The sequence below is a fragment of the Vigna angularis genome, chromosome 10 (assembly GCF_016808095.1).
Source record: "Vigna angularis cultivar LongXiaoDou No.4 chromosome 10, ASM1680809v1, whole genome shotgun sequence".
Classification (NCBI taxonomy): Eukaryota; Viridiplantae; Streptophyta; class Magnoliopsida; order Fabales; family Fabaceae; genus Vigna; species Vigna angularis.
In genome coordinates this window covers 8,260,887-8,279,654 of record NC_068979.1, presented here as the reverse complement: position 1 = coordinate 8,279,654, position 18,768 = coordinate 8,260,887, and the positions used below count along the sequence as shown (strand labels likewise).

Sequence of the window (18,768 nt, the reverse complement as noted above, 5' to 3'; positions counted from 1 at the left end):
TTACTCGTGAATAGTAAATTCATCTCAGGCGAACAGACCGGTAATGAAGTGAATAAAAGCAAATCGTGTTCACAAGTCAACTAAATCAGAATTTTTGAAAGCTACTTTAAAGAAAAATAATTATATGTACATAAGGTCGAAGTCATAATCATCAAAAAAATTTAAAGCTACTTTAAAGAAAGATAACTAGATGTACATAAAATCTAGCACATAATCCACTATCTACAAATCTATGGTTGAGGCTTGGCAAAAACCATGGTAGGGATGATTGCAGAGGCAGAGAACATGACCGAAAGCTTCCAAAAATCCAATGAATCCATCAAGCACCTTAGACATTAAACAAGGAAAGCCAGCAGTGGGACTAATCATATAGAAACGAGTTTAATCAAATAATCAATGTAAAGACTTTCACTACCAGTAAATTTAAAATCACCTTCAAATAGTTTAAGTTTTAAGTATTCAAAGAAACGAACAATTTTATCATTCATAGAGCACACGATTAGATGATAGTATAAAGATTCTTGAACTAAAGTGTTAGAGTATTTAAATTAATTCATAAAAAAAACGTCAATGGTGGAGGTTCAAGTTTCTGTTATATATAGTTTCACTGACAGGATGAAGAATGATATCAGCTAAGACAACATGAAAGACATCTTCCTGTCATAAATTTAGTCATCATCCAGAACAAATCAGAATATGATGATGCAACTTCCATCCATAACCTATTCCTTGTATGGAATTGATCATCCTTACCTATTTTTGCTATTGAATAATCACAAACCGGGTAACAACACATTATTTTGGCACAGATAAGATAATCATTAACTTAAAATAATATCACTACGATTCCCATCAACGCGAACGAAACCAGAATCCGAGCTCAGGATAATATAGTGTATGAGACATCTGTTTCTGTACATTATCAACCCCAAAACACAGTATGCATAATTTATTTTCTTTCTTCTACTTTTATCTCCTTATAATAGGCAGTGACATGGAGTAGAAAAGGCATAGTAAAATACCAAGTACCAATCAGATTCATATTTGATCGATTTACACTGCAGTTAGCGTTTCCAAAAGTAGCTGCCGAAGTCCCTGGCATGGAATTCAACCACAATTGACCTACAATAAAATCCACCCAGTGCATCACAAAAGCGACTCAATGAACCAACCAAAAAAAAAGAATCCATAACAGCACACTGGGAATGAAATACTAACTGCTTTTGGCATCTGTTGAAATTGAACACAAGGACAACAAAATGTGATTGCCTCGTTAAGTCACATCACTTCGACTGGAAGTCTTAATCTCTAGCAACTGATTTACCCATTCAGTTCCAACATCGCAAGAATCAATGATAGAAAGTAATAATGGAAACACAAGTGATTAAAATCCTTCTTACTTGATCAGCATGAAAAGGCAAATAGATTTAACCAAGGACAAAATGGGTAGAGACACACCATTTGTCATACATGTCAAAGATACTCTCGAGGTTGCTTTAACAACTTAATTAGCACATATGTTTGGAAACTTTGACCCGAGTAAAGACAAAGGTCTAGTGGAGTTAAACCATCCTGAAATAAACAACAGAGAAATTGCAATTTGAAAATTAACATTAAAGAAATGATCAGCACTAACCAGGAAAACAAAGAAATTGAACACCCAATCACTATTCCCAAGTTTCTCTCTCTCTCTCTCTCTCTCTCTCTCTCTCTCTCTCTCTCTCTCTCTCTCTCTCTCTCTCTTTTAGTGAGCAACAGCTGATATATTAGAAGATGCAAGTATGTAAAACTCACAACTTACGTGACATTCCATACATGGAGGACATTATAATGCTGCATTTGGTTGAGGGAAGAGAAAAGTGTGGAAGCGAAAAGAAAATTGAAAGGAAATAGAGTGGAGAAAAGTGTTGTTGGTTGAAGTGGAAAAGAGAGGAAAATGGAAGGAATTTGTAAATGTTTGTGTTTAGTTTGAAAGAAAAGAAGTTGATAGTTTTTTTGTCAATCATGTATGACTTAATTCAATCCCGTTACTGGAACTTACACTTCCCGTTGCACAAAGCGCAAAACACCAATGGTTGTTTTAATTAATACATAATTTGATAAACTAACAACTGGGTTGGATAGAGTGGTTGAGGCAATTGTTAACGGGAATGTGTTGACTGAAAATATGTCACAGGTTGCACAGCGGCAAGTTGTGGCTATTGAAAAACGCAATGAATTGATGCATGAACAAGTAACAATCTTGAGGAGAAGTTCCACAATACAGTATCACAGATGTGTGGGACATGTTGGTTAAAAAGAATTTGCAAGATGAACAACTAATGTATGCTACAAGTTTTTATGCAACAACCAACCTTAAAAACGAACATTGTTTTGGAAGTGTATTTATAATGTACTGTACACTTTGAAAGACTTTTGATAGATTTGAAGTGTAATGTATATCTTGAAAGACTTTGATTAGAAGTGAAGTGTAATGAATATATTGGAAGACTCTGGTTAGGATTGTTGTAGCAGGATATTTTGGAAGACTGTGACTTCCTATTAAACTTATTACACCACTTGTAATGTATATCTTGAATGACTAGTATTCTCATTGGTATATTTTGTTGTACACCATAAAATGATTTATCATTAATTCAAATGGTGTATTGTGTAAGGAACTGATCAAGTTTTCATATGAAGGTCAAATTAATCGATCATAGAACATTTCAATTGATTATTTCGCGCATGTTGGAATTGTTGAAAGTTATAGGTGCCAATTTTATCAATTATTATAAGTGTTTAATCAATTAAATCATTCATCCTGGACTTTCATTTAATACATTATCATCACTGTTTAATCGATTAAATCTTGCATAATAGAATCGTTGTAAGTCATAGGTACGTGTTTAGTAGTTTACCAGTGTGAATATGCCCAACCATAACAATGGTATCACCAAAATTTTTTTAAAAAAATTATCCAAAATCGCTGTTTCTTTTCTTCCAAACCAAATACATATATACCTTCACAATTTCACTCCATTTGTTCTCTCTTTCCACTTTAGTTCAATTCAACCAAACATCCTTTTTTTCCCACTCTATTTCTTTCAATATTTTCTTTTCCACACTCTTCTCTATCCTCAACCAAGCTAAGCAAAAATAAGAAATCCCACAATTACATAAGCAACAGAATCATTCATGCCTTATCTTCTTAAGTCAGTTATTTAAAGGATCATGCTCAAACAAAAACCAAATTTCAAATAAAACTATATTCTATCATGTCATAAAGATTTGGAAAAACTTAATGTCCTTGACCCAGGGTTTGAAACAGCTACGTAAAATTTAGCAAACAAACATTAGATTGGAAAAGTTTAACGATCCCTCGATAAATTGTGAACCTTTTTCTTCAAAAACTGATAAATTTATAATGACTCTGGAAACGTTTCCCTGGTTTACAGAAAAATCTAGATTCAGTTTCTACATTGTGACGCAGGGTTTGGATATGAAAATGGCCTTTCTTTCAGATGACCTAACTAGTTGGTATGGCAAAGAGAAACAGTCTAAATAGCAATGACAGATACCTTTTACGGATTGTCCAGCAATAACATCCATATTCAGGTAACAGTATGCAAGCATCAAGGTCCTTTAACATTTATATATTAATGCAGGAAATCAACAATCAATACCTTGTTTCTTAATGTTTTATCTGCACCTTTAAGCAGCAGAAGCCTCACTACATTGGGTTTCTGAGTTTGAACTGCAAGATGTAATGGTGTCCAGCCATCCTGAAACAGAGTAAACAAATTAAGTTCTCAATAGCAACTGAAAAGATTACAATGTAGGTATGCTAAGTACGAGAACAATTGACCATACCTTGTCCTGAAGATTTATATCCACATTATAGAATAAGAGTAATTCAATTGTCTCGGTAGAACCTGTTTGTACAGCATAGTGCATCAAGGTGGCCCCCTCCTGTTCCCATACATAAAAAAGGTAGATGCATAAAATTATCACCAGCAAACAACTAATCCTATGATAATACTATGCTGTTAGATTAAGATGGAGCGATAAAAGTAACAATTTCTCAACGGGGGAAGGAAAGACACAATATAAAAACTTAAGGACGCAAAGGCTCACATTTGCAACAACAACAATTACGTAATTTTTTACTCACTTTATCCTGTACAAAAGGATTAGCTGAGTTTCTCAGAAGATAGCTGGTTATGGCCTGCTTTTTACCAATGGCCTTGTGAAGGACAGTCAAACCAACCTGGAAACAAAGTAAATCACTATTATTTAAATCAACGACTTCACAATGTTTATTCTGCCATATAAAAAGTTGGAATTTATCTACCTTATCGACTGCATTGATATCAACATTATGCTTCAACAAAGAATCTAAAAGGAAGCATTCTCCACATGCAGCAAATGTGTGCAGAGGAAGCCATTTATCCTGGAAATAATGTTAGCATTAGCCAAAAAAAAAACATTACTCACCAAACACTTTCCCAGTAAGAATCAGAATCCTTTCCATCAATCATGGTTCTCAAAAAAAGAAAATACAACATCCTACACCGTTATTTTAGCTCCAATTAACCCGGTCCAAAGAAGACAGATAAACGGCAACAAAACATAAACAACTACTGAAATTGCTGAACAACATCCATTCGTGGAACAAATTATCTCTAAGCATAGTAAGCCATCACAATGCAGGAGAACTATAGAATTTCATCTTAGCAATAATACATGCATAATGAGAACAAAGCACAGGTCATTGTAATTTGTTCGTCAGACACAGAAAACTCACTGAAGTAGCAGTAGCCAAGTCCGGCATTCGCTTGTTCAACAAGAACATCTCCTCCTTACTAATAACAAACAAATTCCGACAACCTATTCATTCAGGCACGAAAATATCAATACCACAATCCCAACATTCAAAAGAAGATACACATCCAATACCAAGTGATTTTATCTTCTCCAGAAAACTGATTTTGATCTTAACATAAATTATTAACTTTAACTTACTAAAAACTATAACATTCATCACCTTCACGGGTGGTGTTAGCACGAGGTTTGTAGCTCCCACTATTGAAAAACTGTAAGACATCCTCCAAATTCTTCCCCTGAACAACCCCTCTCGGATTCTTAGGCTCTACACGCTCACCATTGAAGTCAGGTTCTGGAACCTTCTCATCGACGGGAAATCTAGAAGGGTTTTTGAGAACCAGAGGATTCAGCTTTTTCAATATTTCCTTCTTAGAAGCCTTGTACTCATTCCAATTCACATCCTGGTAGGGACTCGACACTTTTCCATTTTCCTTTCTCTTCTTCTCCACCGTTCCGTTGAACTTAATTTTCTCGGAACCTCTGAATGGAACCATCTTTCTTCGATTCTTCTGCTTGCGCCTCTCGTTAATGGTGATTTTGGTCTCTGCCTGAGCCTCTCTCCACTTGTCCGGAACCAAATTCTCGCGCTTAATCGGCGTTACTTTCTTCCCAGAACCCGCTTTGGGTTTGGGGTTGTTGTTGTCGTTTAGCAAAACGGTGTCGTTTTCGAAGATGTCATCATCGAAAGCGACGCAGTTGCGGTTCTTTTGGGAGTGCTCATTCCGTTTGGCCGGAAATTGAAGGGATTGGAACCGGAGGGGAGAGATGGTTAAAGGAAAACTGATATGGTGAGAGCAGAGATTGTGAGGTTGAGCATTGAACATAACGGTGGAAAAGTTGAACATGGAGGCTTCCATTTCCAGTTGCTACTGCTGCAAATACTAAGCTAAAACAACGTTGGATCTAAACAAAATCCTTAAAATCAGTTAGATATTGATGATTCTGTACCAAATTTCATTGGATATATCATATGCTTGGTATGCCATTTCACTATCATCAACATGATAACATTGGATTTATATATACTTCTTGAGTTCTAACCTCAAATTTTGAATCACATTGAAGAAAACATGGCAACCATATTTATTCCTTTTTTTTTCTCATATGGTTTAACCAATTACTTCATAACCCAGAAAGAACTCTGGTTCAGGTTTTTGGCGAACTCCTAAAATCAAAATACTTATATTCATTTAAAAATTTACATTTCTTGATAGTTATTTCTCATACAGACAGAGAATCGATCAAACAACTAATCACGGGTTTATAATTCAAAATTATATATATATATATATATATATATATATATATATATATATATATATATATATATATAATTGTTCACCGGCAGTTTTAAGGAGAAACGTTTCAATTTTTCATAAACTAAAATTAATTTATTCATAAGGTAAAAATATAAATTTAGAGAAAAAGACAATTCGTATAAATTAACTTATGAATAAACTAATTTCATATTTTTTTCCTCCTAAAAGTGTTTATAATAAAATTTATCCAAACAAGACATCAATTATGCAATGTGTTTGGTGAAAGTTTTATACATATGGTGTGGTAGCTTACAATTTAATTTGTTCAATCCATATTTTTAGCCAAATTTAATAAACGTGGTTTCCTGGCAACAAGTTGATAGAGCAAAAACCATCACTGCCTAGATTTTCAATAAAAGATAGTTTACAGCATTTCCCGTAGGAGATGTTTATAAATAAAAATATTATCTTAATATAAGTTTAGCACAAACAAGTTATTTAGAATTAAAGCTGAGATTTTAGGTATGCTTGGTGTATTGTATGAGAATCAAATTTTAAAAAATGGCATATCATTTTTCTTTTCTTTTTCATGAAAATGTTCTTATTTTCCTATCATTTAAATACATTTTACTAATATAGTACAATGTTGTACTTGTCCTAAAATCTCCATATGTTGAAGGGTGCAAATTCTCTGCAAAACTTGTCAAGGGCTAATATTCTTTGCTGGTGAAAATCTTTCGAAAGTTGTGTTGTTTCAGGCTCCATCATCGTTTTGATACATGGCTAACTCGCCTTAGAGGCTGCTTAAACAACTTGATTAGCTCATATGTTCTGGCACTTTGTCCAGAGTAAAGGCAAAGGTCAAGTGGAGTTAAACCATCCTGCACAAACAATCATGGAAATTGCAATATAAGATCAACAAAAAAGAAATAAATTACCAGAATTAAGCACCTAGAAAAAGAAACTGAACATTCAATGCCTATTCAAAGGTTTCTCAGTTTAGTAACAGTAGAAACTTTTGAAGATACTAACAGCTGAAACAAAGTTGCATGAAACACAGGACTTCGAAGAGACATTAGGCATGAACTAACAATTCCTCAGTTACTGTAACAACAACATAAATATGATCTATCCTAAGCAGATTGGCTACTTGACACATCATGCTCAATACAAAACTAGTTTTTCCATAGAACAGTTAATCAATGTCAAAGAGATAGCACAAACTTTTTGTTACTTGTGATTGTCTAAAACAGCCATCCTCTCTGATTCAGACATTGAGCTGGATATATAAGTTTTTCAAAGAATTGTGTTATTGGCAAAGTTAAATAACTCCTCAATCATTTTTGAAAAAATATCTTCAATAACTAAAAAAGTTTATGACACGTGAGCGGTTTCTTTCGTTGAAGGGAGAATATCATGTTAATATCTCAAATTCAAAATTGTTAATCAAGATTTGGATATCAGAATAACCTTTCATTAAAATCACCTAACTACATATGACAGAGACAGACCTTCTAACTACAACAAAAGCTGATAATCGTAGCAATGACCGAAGCATCTACATTCAGCTAAATTATGCAAGACACCAAGGTTTTTTAACATTGATAGATTAAAGCAGGAAATCAATAACAAATTACCTTGTTTTTTGATGTCTTATCAGCACCTTTAATCAGCAGAAGCCTCACTAAATCTGTTCTCTGAGCTTGCACAGCAAGATGTAATGGTGTCCAGCCATACTAACAGACAGAAAATGAATTATGTTCTCAAACAGCTCAGCATAAAAAGCAAAAGGTAGATAAAATAACCAAGAGAAAAATTAATCATACATTGTCCTGAAGATTTATATCCACATTATACAGCAAGAGTAATTTAATTGATTGGGTAGAAGCTGTTAGTACCGCATAGTGCATCAATGTGGCTCCCTCCTGTTTTCAGAACATAAATAACAAAACAGTTACATATAAACATATCAGTAACAGACAACTAAGGCTTACAAGAACAATATGCTGTTAGATTAAGATGGAACAACAACACTAATGATTTTTGAATGATGGCAGAAGAGCTAAAAACATTGGAAAGTAAAGGATGCAACTACAACAGCACAGCTCAACTATTTAGTAAAATTTTACTCACTTTGTCCAGTACAAAGGGGTTAGCTGAGTTTCTCAGGAGATAATTGGTTATGGCCTGCTTTTTTCCAATTACTGCTCTCTGAAGGGCAGTCAAACCATCCTGGAAACGAAGTAAATCAGTAAAGTAAATAGAGGACTTGTGCATTCCAATTCCCATTATGAAAAGTTAGAACTGCAATACCTTATCCACAGCATTGATATCAACATTATGCTTCAACAGAGAATCTAAAAGTTCAAATTCTCCACAAGCAGCAAGAGTGTGCAGGGGTTGCCATTTATCCTGAAAATAGCGTTGAGAATATTCACCAGAGGCTATAAGTGAATCAGAACCATTTTTCCTCCTTTGACCTTTACCACAGTCAAAAAACATTGCAACAAGGTTTCTATGACCACAGAGTATCCAGTCCAACAGGACTGACAACATCATTAATGGGATGGAGTACTCAGCAACATCATTAGCCGAACAAAAAATGACAACAACTTCCATTAAAGAAGAAAAAGAGGATTTTTTTTTCAACATCAGCAAAAATATAATAACGACAGTAAAAAAAACAGTCATTTTTTTTCCTTCTAACATAAAACTTACTGAAGTAGCAGTTTCCAAGTCTGGCACCCGCTTATTCAATAAAAGCTTCTCCTCCTTGGTAAACAGCTTCCGCTTACCTATTCATGCAGGCACGGAAGAATTAGAACAACGATCCCAATACTTGATAAAATCCAGACACATGCCACAAGAATAAAATCATTAATTTGATCACAGTGCAATTTCTCAGCCCACATTGTCATTTAATAACAACCATGACATGCAGCAACAGTGCACTAACGACTAACCAGTTAGACCCTAGTAAACCTCTAAATAAATACTCATCAGAAGAAGATAAAATGAATTAAGCTTGGAAGGTAAGTTAAATTTGACTCATGGAAGCAGCTAATTTTAACCCTTCTCACGAAAGTGTTATTCGAAAACATATCCAAACCAAAGCATTAGTTTTCACTGATCAGTTCATATCCCAAAGAAGAATAAGCATATCCAACACAAGTAGCAAAACAAGAGCAAACAAAAACCAAAGACACTAGAATGTAGGCAATCGAGCAAAGCGTAGAAAAGAAAAACAACTGATTTATGTACCTTGAAGGGTTTTAGCGTCAGGGTCATAGTTTTCACTATTGAAAAACTCAGTGACATCCTCGAAACCCCTTCCATAAACAAGCCATCTAGGATTCTTGGGCTCCACACGTTCGCCTCCGTTCAATTCAGGTTCAGGGTGGCCCTCTTCACCACGATTCAATTCAGGTTCAGGTTGAGGAACATCTTCTTTCACCGGAGAACTAGAAGCGTTATCGAGAAACTTCATCTGCGCCAGTTTGGCCTCCTTATAAGCCTTATACTCATCCAAGTTCATATCCCTAAGGGGAATCAACCCCCTTCTCTTCTTTTCAACCTTGCTATTGAACTCCATTTCCCGCGCTATCTTGCGCCTATCCCTCTTCGTGATGTTTATCTCCGCCTGAACCTCTCGCCATTTACCCGGAACCAAATTCTCGCCCACGTTCTCCTCCACCTTTTTCCTCCAACCGGGCTTGGGCTTGGGCTTATCGACGGTGAGAGTGTCGGAGCTGTGGAAAAGGGGGTCATCGAAAACGCCTTCCTCGAATACGATGCAGTCGCCGATGACGTGTTCTTCGGAATCGTCGTATTGGGGAGTTGGGTGCAGCGACGGCGAGAGAGAGCGGAGAATAGAGTTTCTGGGGAAGTGGAGAGTTTGTGACAGTTTGAAGTTGCGTGAGGTGGAAACGGGTAAGGGAAAGAGGAAAGTGTGAGGTTGAGGATTGAGCACAATCGCAGAAACATGAAACATGGTCGCTTGCATTACCATACCAGGTTGTTGCTCTTCCTGAACCCTGTCTCCTCTTTAGCTCATAAATTTCCACATTCTATGTCTATCTGTCTTTAATTTCGAACTATATTTCAATTCTGAATCCTACATGCACAAAAATTGTTGGCATTGCCTCTTTCTTTCATCAAATAGTGCTATTGAATCATCATGTTGTGTGAACAACCATTCTATCCACGAATTTTATTTGTCCCTTTAACTTTATCACTTCATTTGATTTTAATATTTGAACTTAATTATTTATTATCCTTTTTTTATCTCTGAAATTAAAAAATTGCTTTTGGTAAAGTCCTTAAATTTAATCATTTACTTGTAGTTTATTTTTTAAATTTAAGCATTTACTCTTACTGATGTTTCAAATTATTTTCGGGGATTAAAATGATATTAAATGATTAATTCATACAGAACAAAAGATTATTCCTTCAAGGACTTTTTTTAATGCATTTAGGAACATAATATTTACCTTGAAATGTAATTTTATTTATTGTTATTATATATTACTTTTTTGAATTGATAAGCAAAATTTATTTTCTCATCTCTTTCTTTTTTTTTATTACTATTTTTTTTCTCTCCCCTCATTTTTTCCCTCTTTACACTTCTTCCATCAAGGATCAAAATAATGAAATTGGTCATCACCACCATGTGTTGGTTTTAACCACATCAGCTTCATACCATGGTTCTTTGTTTTTGTCAGAAGCGTTATAACATCAATAAACAACGACATAGTCTCATGATGTTGATAACGTCTCATATAAGCTTGCTTCACTTTTCTTCACATGAATGGTTTCTAAGAAAATGTGTGATATATGATAAGTAAAGGTTTGTAGCTTCAGCAGCAACTGATCCAGAAAAGAGAAAGGAAAAACGTTTATTCTTTAGACATAACATCGAGAATGCGTTTATTCTTCTCCGGACTCTTAGTAAAATTACAGACAAATACTTTACAAGTTTAATGAACCTAGATAATAATAAAAAATTAAAAAATACGTTTACCATTTAAACTATCCCCACCAAGACCCTAATTTATAAAATAATCAATTTTATTGATCTATTAAACTTTACCATTTTTCCAATATCATGGCAACTTTTTATTATACTATTAATATCTGTCGTCAAAACACCATTTGCCAACTTTACAAAATTATACTTTAATGAGCGACCATAAATTTTGTTGAAAAAGAATCCCCCATTTCTACTACTGATATTTTCACCTCTATAACTAAATCTATCTTTAAAACACCTACAATTCAAAAGATTGCTAAAACATTAACCAGAAATTTATTATAAAGCTTTCAACAAAATTAACATGGATAATGTCACATTATTTTGCAAACTCGGGATATTTCGTATGTATTTGTCTAAATAATATCTTATAAAGATCTATGTTTTTATAACTTTCAAAATTAAGTATTACATATAAAATATTGCTCATCAATTATTACTTGTGGCTAACTTATTTAAAGACCTCCATATTGAAAATGTTTAAGCAAAAAGATGTCATAAACCACAAGCTTAAAATTTTTAAAACCAAACTTCGACAATTAATAGTTTAATAAATGTCCATCAATTACTGGCATACCCAACTAATTTCCACTTGGCCACGACACACACCCCCTACTAAAAACTTAGTTAAGTTTGCGAATCTGCTTGGTGGTACGAATAACGAACCGAAAAATATCAGACAAAATGGAGCTTTACATAGTAGTGGGTCTTTTAGATTTGACCAATAAATTACGAATTATACTAACTAGTTAAGTTTAAAACAAACAGAAGTACGAAAGAAAGTATTAATAAGTGCAAACTGTTTCCAAAACATGGATACAAACTGATGTTCATAAAACAGTTTTTTCCTTTCCATCTTGAAATTTAAAGATGGAAAAAGCTTCAAAAGACATCACCTAGATCCACGAGCATACCTCCTGTCTGGGCTACCATATGGAGAGTATGGAAGTGACCTGGACCTATCCCTCCTAGTTCTTCCGCCATAAGGTGGCGGTGAATGCCTCGGAGAATAATCTCTACCACCTCGATAAGGTGAGCGCCTTGGAGACCTTCCACGCTCTCCTCGATATGCATAATCTTCACGGCCAGATCCACCTCCTCTATACCTTCCGCGGTCACCGCGATATCCTTCAGACAAACAGGTGGGGTTCAGTAAAAGTTTACATAAAGCAAAAGATGAAGACTAGACTAACCATTCAAAAGACGCTGTCTCAAACCTACCATAGTCTCGAGTACTTTTCAGACCAAGATAGTGTCCAGGTGTAGGAGTTCTTGCACGCTTTCTTCGTGACTGAAATAAAACACAGAGGCTCACAATCCCTGGAGTTTATTTGGCTAAAGACTGCATAAATATATCATCCAAGTAACACTGGAAGAAAAACACGTAGAATATCGTGATGTCCCTGTGGCCTAAGCAAAATGTACTAACACTTGCACACTATATCTATGTTTGTTCTTTAAGAGTAAGTTTCTACAACGTAAACAGGCTAGCTTATAAGGAAAAAAAATGTATATCCACACACATGATTAATGCCAGGTGTGAGATACCATAAAAGCCTGATTAGAAAGTTGTTGATAATGTCCGTTGATTAGTTGAGTTGAAAGTGAATGCTGATGTTGTAAAGTTGTTGGACAATATAGTTGCTATGTGTTTAGTGGATCAGAGGCATTTGATTAGAGCTGTTTAAGCTTGCCATTGATCAAGCTGTATCACTAAAGTTGACATGGATGAACTGATCATCTTTGATTGCTGCCAAAATAGCTGAGGCAATGTATTCTGAATACGACCACAAAACCTTCAAGTTAAGAAGAAACAAGAGCACAAGTATTCTGTAGCAACTACAAGTTAATTGAAGAACACAATACCCGCTCAACAGTGATATAGCGACCCTCTAAAACTGATTGATTGAGATATTTGATGCAGCGGTTTGCATCCTCAACATTATCCATTGTAATAAAAGCGAAACCTCGAGAAATGCGAGTACGGGGCTCCACCACAAGAAAACACGAAGCAACCTAACAAAGAAGACGACTATTAACACCCATTCCAAAATATGGGGTTCAACGGGGAGGAAAATTGTGACAATTAAGTGAAAAAGTGTAAATCAAACAACACTCACCTTTCCCTCTTTAGAGAAATGCTCCTCCAGGTCTCTCTCAGTGACCCTTGAAGATAGGCCAGTGACGTAAAGTGTATTCCCTGTATTTTTAGTCTCCATCCTGAAACATAAATTGAACATATAAGCCCTTGACACATCATTAAACCATATCAAAAAGGCACAACCGTACTTAATTCAGAAATACTTTACAATTTAATATTTATCTTCTAATGGAAGCATTATGTCCAGATACAAATAAATCGGAAAGTGACTAACCTGTCATTACTTCTTGATCTTGATCTGAACGAGACAAGATGGTTTAGTCCACAGCACAGCCACAAAAAACGAAGAAGTATTAAACACATTAACACAATAGCCATAACTCATGAAAGATAAATGCTTGGCACTAACCTTCCACGACTTCTGGAGCGAGACCTTGGCCTTTGTTTTTCAAATGATCTTGACCGGGACCTAGACCTTGGCCTAGATCTAGACCTAGATCTTGACTGAGCCCTCCATGGGGAAGGGGACCTTGAATTCCTGAAATATCCAATCATAACACAAAGGACAAACAGTTTCATTAACCAGTAATCTTAGAGTGTCCTCCACATTCATCCTTTAAACATGAGCTTAAAATTAAAATCTCACAAAATTGAACGTGTTCACCTTGGTGACACATGAATTCTAGTATTAAACTTGTTCACAATACCCGAATCAAGAAATTAATTCTGGACCCTCTAGGTTTGGGCAGATAATCAGAGCAAAACTCGGTTGAGGACCCCACTTGAAATTGGACAAAGGCAAACACTAGTAGCCAATTATGTGTAACTCAAGTTTTCTCTATAGACAGTCCTTTCATCTACGGCTTGGGAATGGCAGCGCTGTACACGCATAAACCAGCCCGAATGTGAGGGTTCATGGTGGATCTCAATTATCGTCACAGATTCTCGCCGACAGAGAGGAGATCAAATCCCAAATCAACGTCCTAGGTCAATACTAGAACAACGTTGAATACCTAAGGCAAGCCCTAAACACCGAACACGGCACAACTAAATGTTTCAGCCATAGCTATCGCCATAGCAATAACCTAGGTTCCGGACCTACCTCCTACGCTAAACTTTGTCAAGAACAAATTCGTCAACAAATAATTTTCGATGTTCTAATTCATTGTGCATTAGGGTTACAAACACAGACACATACAAACACTCGTTATCAAATGCCACGCAGTGCATGAAAATTACAGGATAATCATTATCATCATAATCTAAGAGAATTACGGAGTTTACCTTCTCGGCGGAGAATCGGCCTGCAAAATAATTGAAAAATGAAAAAAGCGTTAGAATATCTTGGGCAAGCCATAGAGAAGAATCTGAGTGATTGGAATGGATTGATAAGGGGAACATGCCATTTCAACGAGATCTTCAAGCGTAGACCTCTTGAACCGAGATGAAGAAGAATCAAGAAAGAGACCACGAAGGCTAAGGGTTTTGTTTTGTCAATCGCAGAGCAACGAATTGACCTTCGATTCATATAGCGAGCTGTTATAAGGGTCGGGTCACTGAGTCGGTCCTTTTTAATCGGACTGGACCCATTACTTTTCTGGTTAGCATTTTTTTAAAAAAAGAGCCCAAATATGGCACTACTTCCCAAGATGAGAGTTCTTAGAATCGATTATTAGGAAAATAAAAAGGTTTATAACAATACTTTTCAATGATAATCCGAAATAATTAATATTTTTATGAAAATACCAAATTTAATTAAAAATTATTTTTTATAATAATATTAAAATGAAAAATATTATTAAAATTTGTATTAAAGTTATAAAAAGTATGTAAAAAATAGTAATAAAAGTAAAGTATTTATATAAAAATGCAAAAAATAATACTACAAAGTAAGATTATAAATAAATATTAATAATCTGTCTAGGATAACTACTCTCGATCTTATGGCAAGATATTGATTTTTTTATCTTAATATTGGGCTTGACTTGAGATAAAAAGTCCTATTTTTTATTTCATTTTGTTTAATAAGATCCATTATTCCTAGATAATAGGTCGATAATAAATGTTTCCAAATTTATAAATCTACCTCTACATAATTACCAGAAAAGAGATATATACATTAAATATTTTTAATTCAAACTTCTCTATAACAATATCAAAATAACTTAAATGATAAATATGAAAAAGTTCGCCATATTTACCAATAATGTCAAAAATAGTCCAAATTAAGTGCATGATTAACAATGTTCGAATGAATCCATCATCGTCCGACCAGATTCTGCCTCCAACTTTTTCTCCTGAGCAATTGTAGTGCACAACCAAGGATTCAATAGAAAAATCCCCAATCATACATTTAAAAATAAAAACCCAAACTCTCAATTGCTTAATCTATATGACTACATTCTAACAATATCCCAATAAAAGTAACCTGGTTAAGAACCACTCTCTTATAACATTTGCCAAAGGCTATAAATTCCTTATTTGCGTATCCATTCAAAAGCATCACTCCAAATCAAGGAATTCCAAGAAATTCCAAGAAATAAGATTACACATCCAATTAATGCGGTCAAAATAGGATGAAACCCGTGAGTCAATCCGGCTCACCACGTGTTTGAGTCGGGTTGGGTTAAAAAAAATGCAAATTTTTTTATGCGAGCCAATTTTGACCCGGCTCACACGGGTTGAACCTGTGGTGGGTCGGGTTGCCTCACCAACTCACCTAGTTTTATTAATTAAATCAAATTAATTAAATTAATTATTCAAATCCTATTTTTTTATTGAAATAAAATTAATTAAATTGATTATTCGAAATCCACAACCTTTACTTAGCAATAGAGCCATCCGCGCTGCTGTCTTTCCAAAAGTTTTCCTCTGCAAATAAAACCTTAAGATTATAGATTGGATAATATTATAGATGGAGATAAACAAGAAGATGCTTCAAGAGAGCATAATACGGTGAATTTATCCATTAAGGACTCCAATTTAATAAAGATAATATTATAGATTGGATAATTCAGGAATATATCATTTGTTTTATCTTGCTTTTAGACCTATGCATGACAATTTTATCTTGTACTATATAATTTTATTAACGGTTATATATAGTTTCTTGGTCAAACGGTTGTGTATGTTTCATTAAACTAAATTGGCAAAATTTTATGCTTGATAGCTTAGAATATATATAACAATATATTTCTTTTGTTTCATTTTCTTTTATATCAATTGGTCAAATTATTATTGTTTCAATTTGATCGATCAAAGTAACATGTTATAAGAATCTCAGAAGAAATGGGTAAAAAAAATTTAATTAAATGAGCCAATGAACCAACTCGTTTAACCCACCAACCCGTGGTGGGTTGGGTCGGGTTCGAATTTTTTCGACTTACTAATAAATGAGTCGAGTTGGATTGACTCACTAAGTAGTCAACCCGTGGTGGGTCGGGCCGGGTTATCTGTTTTGACAGTTCTACATCCAATGTCTCTGAACACTTGCTAAACATTTTGTACCCTTTCACATTTTGCATAGATAGGGGCCAAGGCATTGTTGGCAAATAAATCATTCTTATAACAACTCTTCAAAATGTTTTCATGAAGTTGCTTACCTACTTTCAAAGCAAGATCCACACATGCACTTGCGGCAGATGCTAAATTTGATTGATAAGGATTTTTTCCCTTTTGCACCACATAACCAAAGTCTTAAAAAAACATTCAGAGTATAGATTATTTTGTAGGAAACATGCATTAACATAATTTTAGGAAACTAAATTCTTTCCCTCATGGCGTGAAAGACCTTTGTTACTCTATTCATATACCCAATCTTAGCATATCAATAAATAAAAGTATTTCATTAAACAACATTCTTAATCGACATTTGTTTAAATAAATAATGGTAATGGAGTTTTACATTCTAAAGCAAACAATACTTTAGATGTATAATGATTAGTCATAATTATGTTACTTGACAAATTTGAGATTGGAATAAGTATTTAAATTGTGTTTGACATAAAATATGAGATTATTGGGTGTAATAAATACATTTATTTTATGAGATCATGTTGCTCCAAATAACAATGGGTGCATGAATTTGACTAAACATTTTATTAGCCTCATCTCTATCCTTTCATTTTTTTTTATTGTCGTATTCGTTGTAATGCCTTTGCAAGGCATCTGATTCTAAACTTCTTGTGCTTCATCAAACTTACCAACTCGAATGTACCCATTTATTATTGTAGTTTCGTTGAAATGGTACTACTCCAAACCTTTTCGATTTCTTTTCCCTATTCTTTTATGTCTTTTTTTTCTTTGATTTTTTTTAAGGTGAATGATTTTAGAATTCAGTTGGTCATTTTGCTTCTTTAGACCTTTAGTAAGATTCAACAGGTTTTTGTAATTAATTTGTTTTTTCAAAGCAACAAATCGAAGAGAGGCCATTTTCATGATGTTCCTTTTGCAATGTCATAAGAAAACTCTTTTAGTACAAACCATGCAGAGCTTTCGTCTCTTTCAAATCCATGTTTAGCTTCTCATGCTCTATCTTTGTAGATTCCATGTCACGACTTATATCTCAGTTCATGACTTTCAATTCTTGTAACTCTGAGTTCATATTTTTCAAAGTAGAAAAATTCGGGTGACCAAATCTTCTTTGCCACAAATTTGAGTTGCCTGTTTTTCCAGTAAAGGTTTGGTCCTCTATTATCTTCCATTCAGCTGGGAAATTTGTATCTTTTATCAGTGTTTCAGCAGGATTTAGAACCTAATCCGAAATATTCAAAGTTGTCTGCTCCGACGTCCAGTTGTGTTGTCTTTTCTCTTCTCCTTGTCCAAGCCGCGGGGGAGGGTGCTTGCAAAAGACACTCCGACGCTCAAGTCAGTGACTTTGCGTAATAATCTTGTAATCAAGATTTAGTTATCAGAGCTCTAAGTTTGAGTTAAAGTTGAAGTTACCTGTCTCCTTTGCCAGAAATATATTTATAAATTCTAATGAGCTTACCATTATATTTGAGTCATTAACCACCAATGAATGACAATATTAATTGTCAATAAATGACAATTATTTTCATTAACTCCACGAAAGTTATTACTATTGATTACCTTAACAGCTCTTTTTACCGATCGGTTCACTGACTTGAGAGGTATCATCGGTCGGGCTGACTCTTCTGCACTTTTATCGTTCGGTCGGCTATGAGCCCATAGTAACATAAGCCTCCCAAGCCCTAGCAAAAATTTTGATGTTGCGTTGGGTTTATAAAGTTATATCGATCGGTAGAGGATTTTTACCTGAGTTTCAATTCATACTAGCATGCGTTCTTTATCGTCCGATCGGGTTTTGCGTTAAGAGTTCATTTGAAGTGTTCCTCAGTCCAAGGCGAGAGTTCACGAAAGTGCTTGCTTCGCCGCTTGATTTAGGTCTTAGGAGCTCTCTAGAAGCGTGCCCTAAGACCAAGGTGAAAGTTCACGAAAGAAATCTGCCTCACCCGCTCGGTTTAGGTCTTAAGAGCTCTCTAGAAGCGTGC

At 34.8% G+C, this 18,768-nt stretch overlaps 3 protein-coding genes across 6 annotated transcripts; all 3 read right to left on the bottom strand.

Moving 5' to 3' along the window:
* Positions 1-105: 105 nt before the first annotated feature.
* Positions 106-6,017, bottom strand: LOC108321307 (ankyrin repeat domain-containing protein, chloroplastic). 4 transcript variants are annotated; one of them, XM_052869589.1, is made up of 9 exons: positions 5,027-6,017; positions 4,787-4,869; positions 4,334-4,432; positions 4,154-4,249; positions 3,853-3,951; positions 3,666-3,764; positions 1,219-1,572; positions 1,023-1,122; positions 106-327 (listed from the first exon to the last, which is right to left on the bottom strand). In XM_052869589.1, the coding sequence occupies exons 1-7, from the start codon at positions 5,721-5,723 to the stop codon at positions 1,474-1,476; spliced, it is 1,272 nt and encodes a 423-aa protein (XP_052725549.1). In that variant the 5' UTR covers positions 5,724-6,017; the 3' UTR covers positions 106-327; positions 1,023-1,122; positions 1,219-1,473. The 4 variants fall into 4 exon arrangements, with proteins under 4 accessions (XP_052725549.1, XP_052725547.1, XP_052725548.1 ...); XM_052869587.1 differs by having other exon boundaries at positions 106-1,122; positions 1,219-1,315; positions 1,401-1,572; XM_052869588.1 differs by having other exon boundaries at positions 106-1,122; positions 1,219-1,315; positions 1,459-1,572.
* Positions 6,018-6,501: 484 nt separating this feature from the next.
* On the bottom strand, positions 6,502-10,300 carry LOC108321261 (ankyrin repeat domain-containing protein, chloroplastic). The gene is made up of 7 exons (XM_017552958.2): positions 9,387-10,300; positions 8,844-8,920; positions 8,439-8,537; positions 8,259-8,357; positions 7,952-8,050; positions 7,763-7,861; positions 6,502-7,006 (listed from the first exon to the last, which is right to left on the bottom strand). The coding sequence occupies exons 1-7, from the start codon at positions 10,132-10,134 to the stop codon at positions 6,890-6,892; spliced, it is 1,338 nt and encodes a 445-aa protein (XP_017408447.1). The 5' UTR covers positions 10,135-10,300; the 3' UTR covers positions 6,502-6,889.
* A 1,625-nt stretch (positions 10,301-11,925) lies between these two features.
* Positions 11,926-14,784, bottom strand: LOC108321244 (serine/arginine-rich splicing factor SR45a). Its single transcript, XM_017552940.2, has 8 exons — positions 14,659-14,784; positions 14,540-14,559; positions 13,665-13,793; positions 13,530-13,553; positions 13,275-13,374; positions 13,021-13,170; positions 12,376-12,445; positions 11,926-12,282 (listed from the first exon to the last, which is right to left on the bottom strand). Exons 1-8 carry the CDS (start codon positions 14,659-14,661, stop codon positions 12,047-12,049), a joined length of 732 nt encoding a protein of 243 aa, XP_017408429.1. The 5' UTR covers positions 14,662-14,784; the 3' UTR covers positions 11,926-12,046.
* Between the last annotated feature and the right edge of the window lie 3,984 nt (positions 14,785-18,768).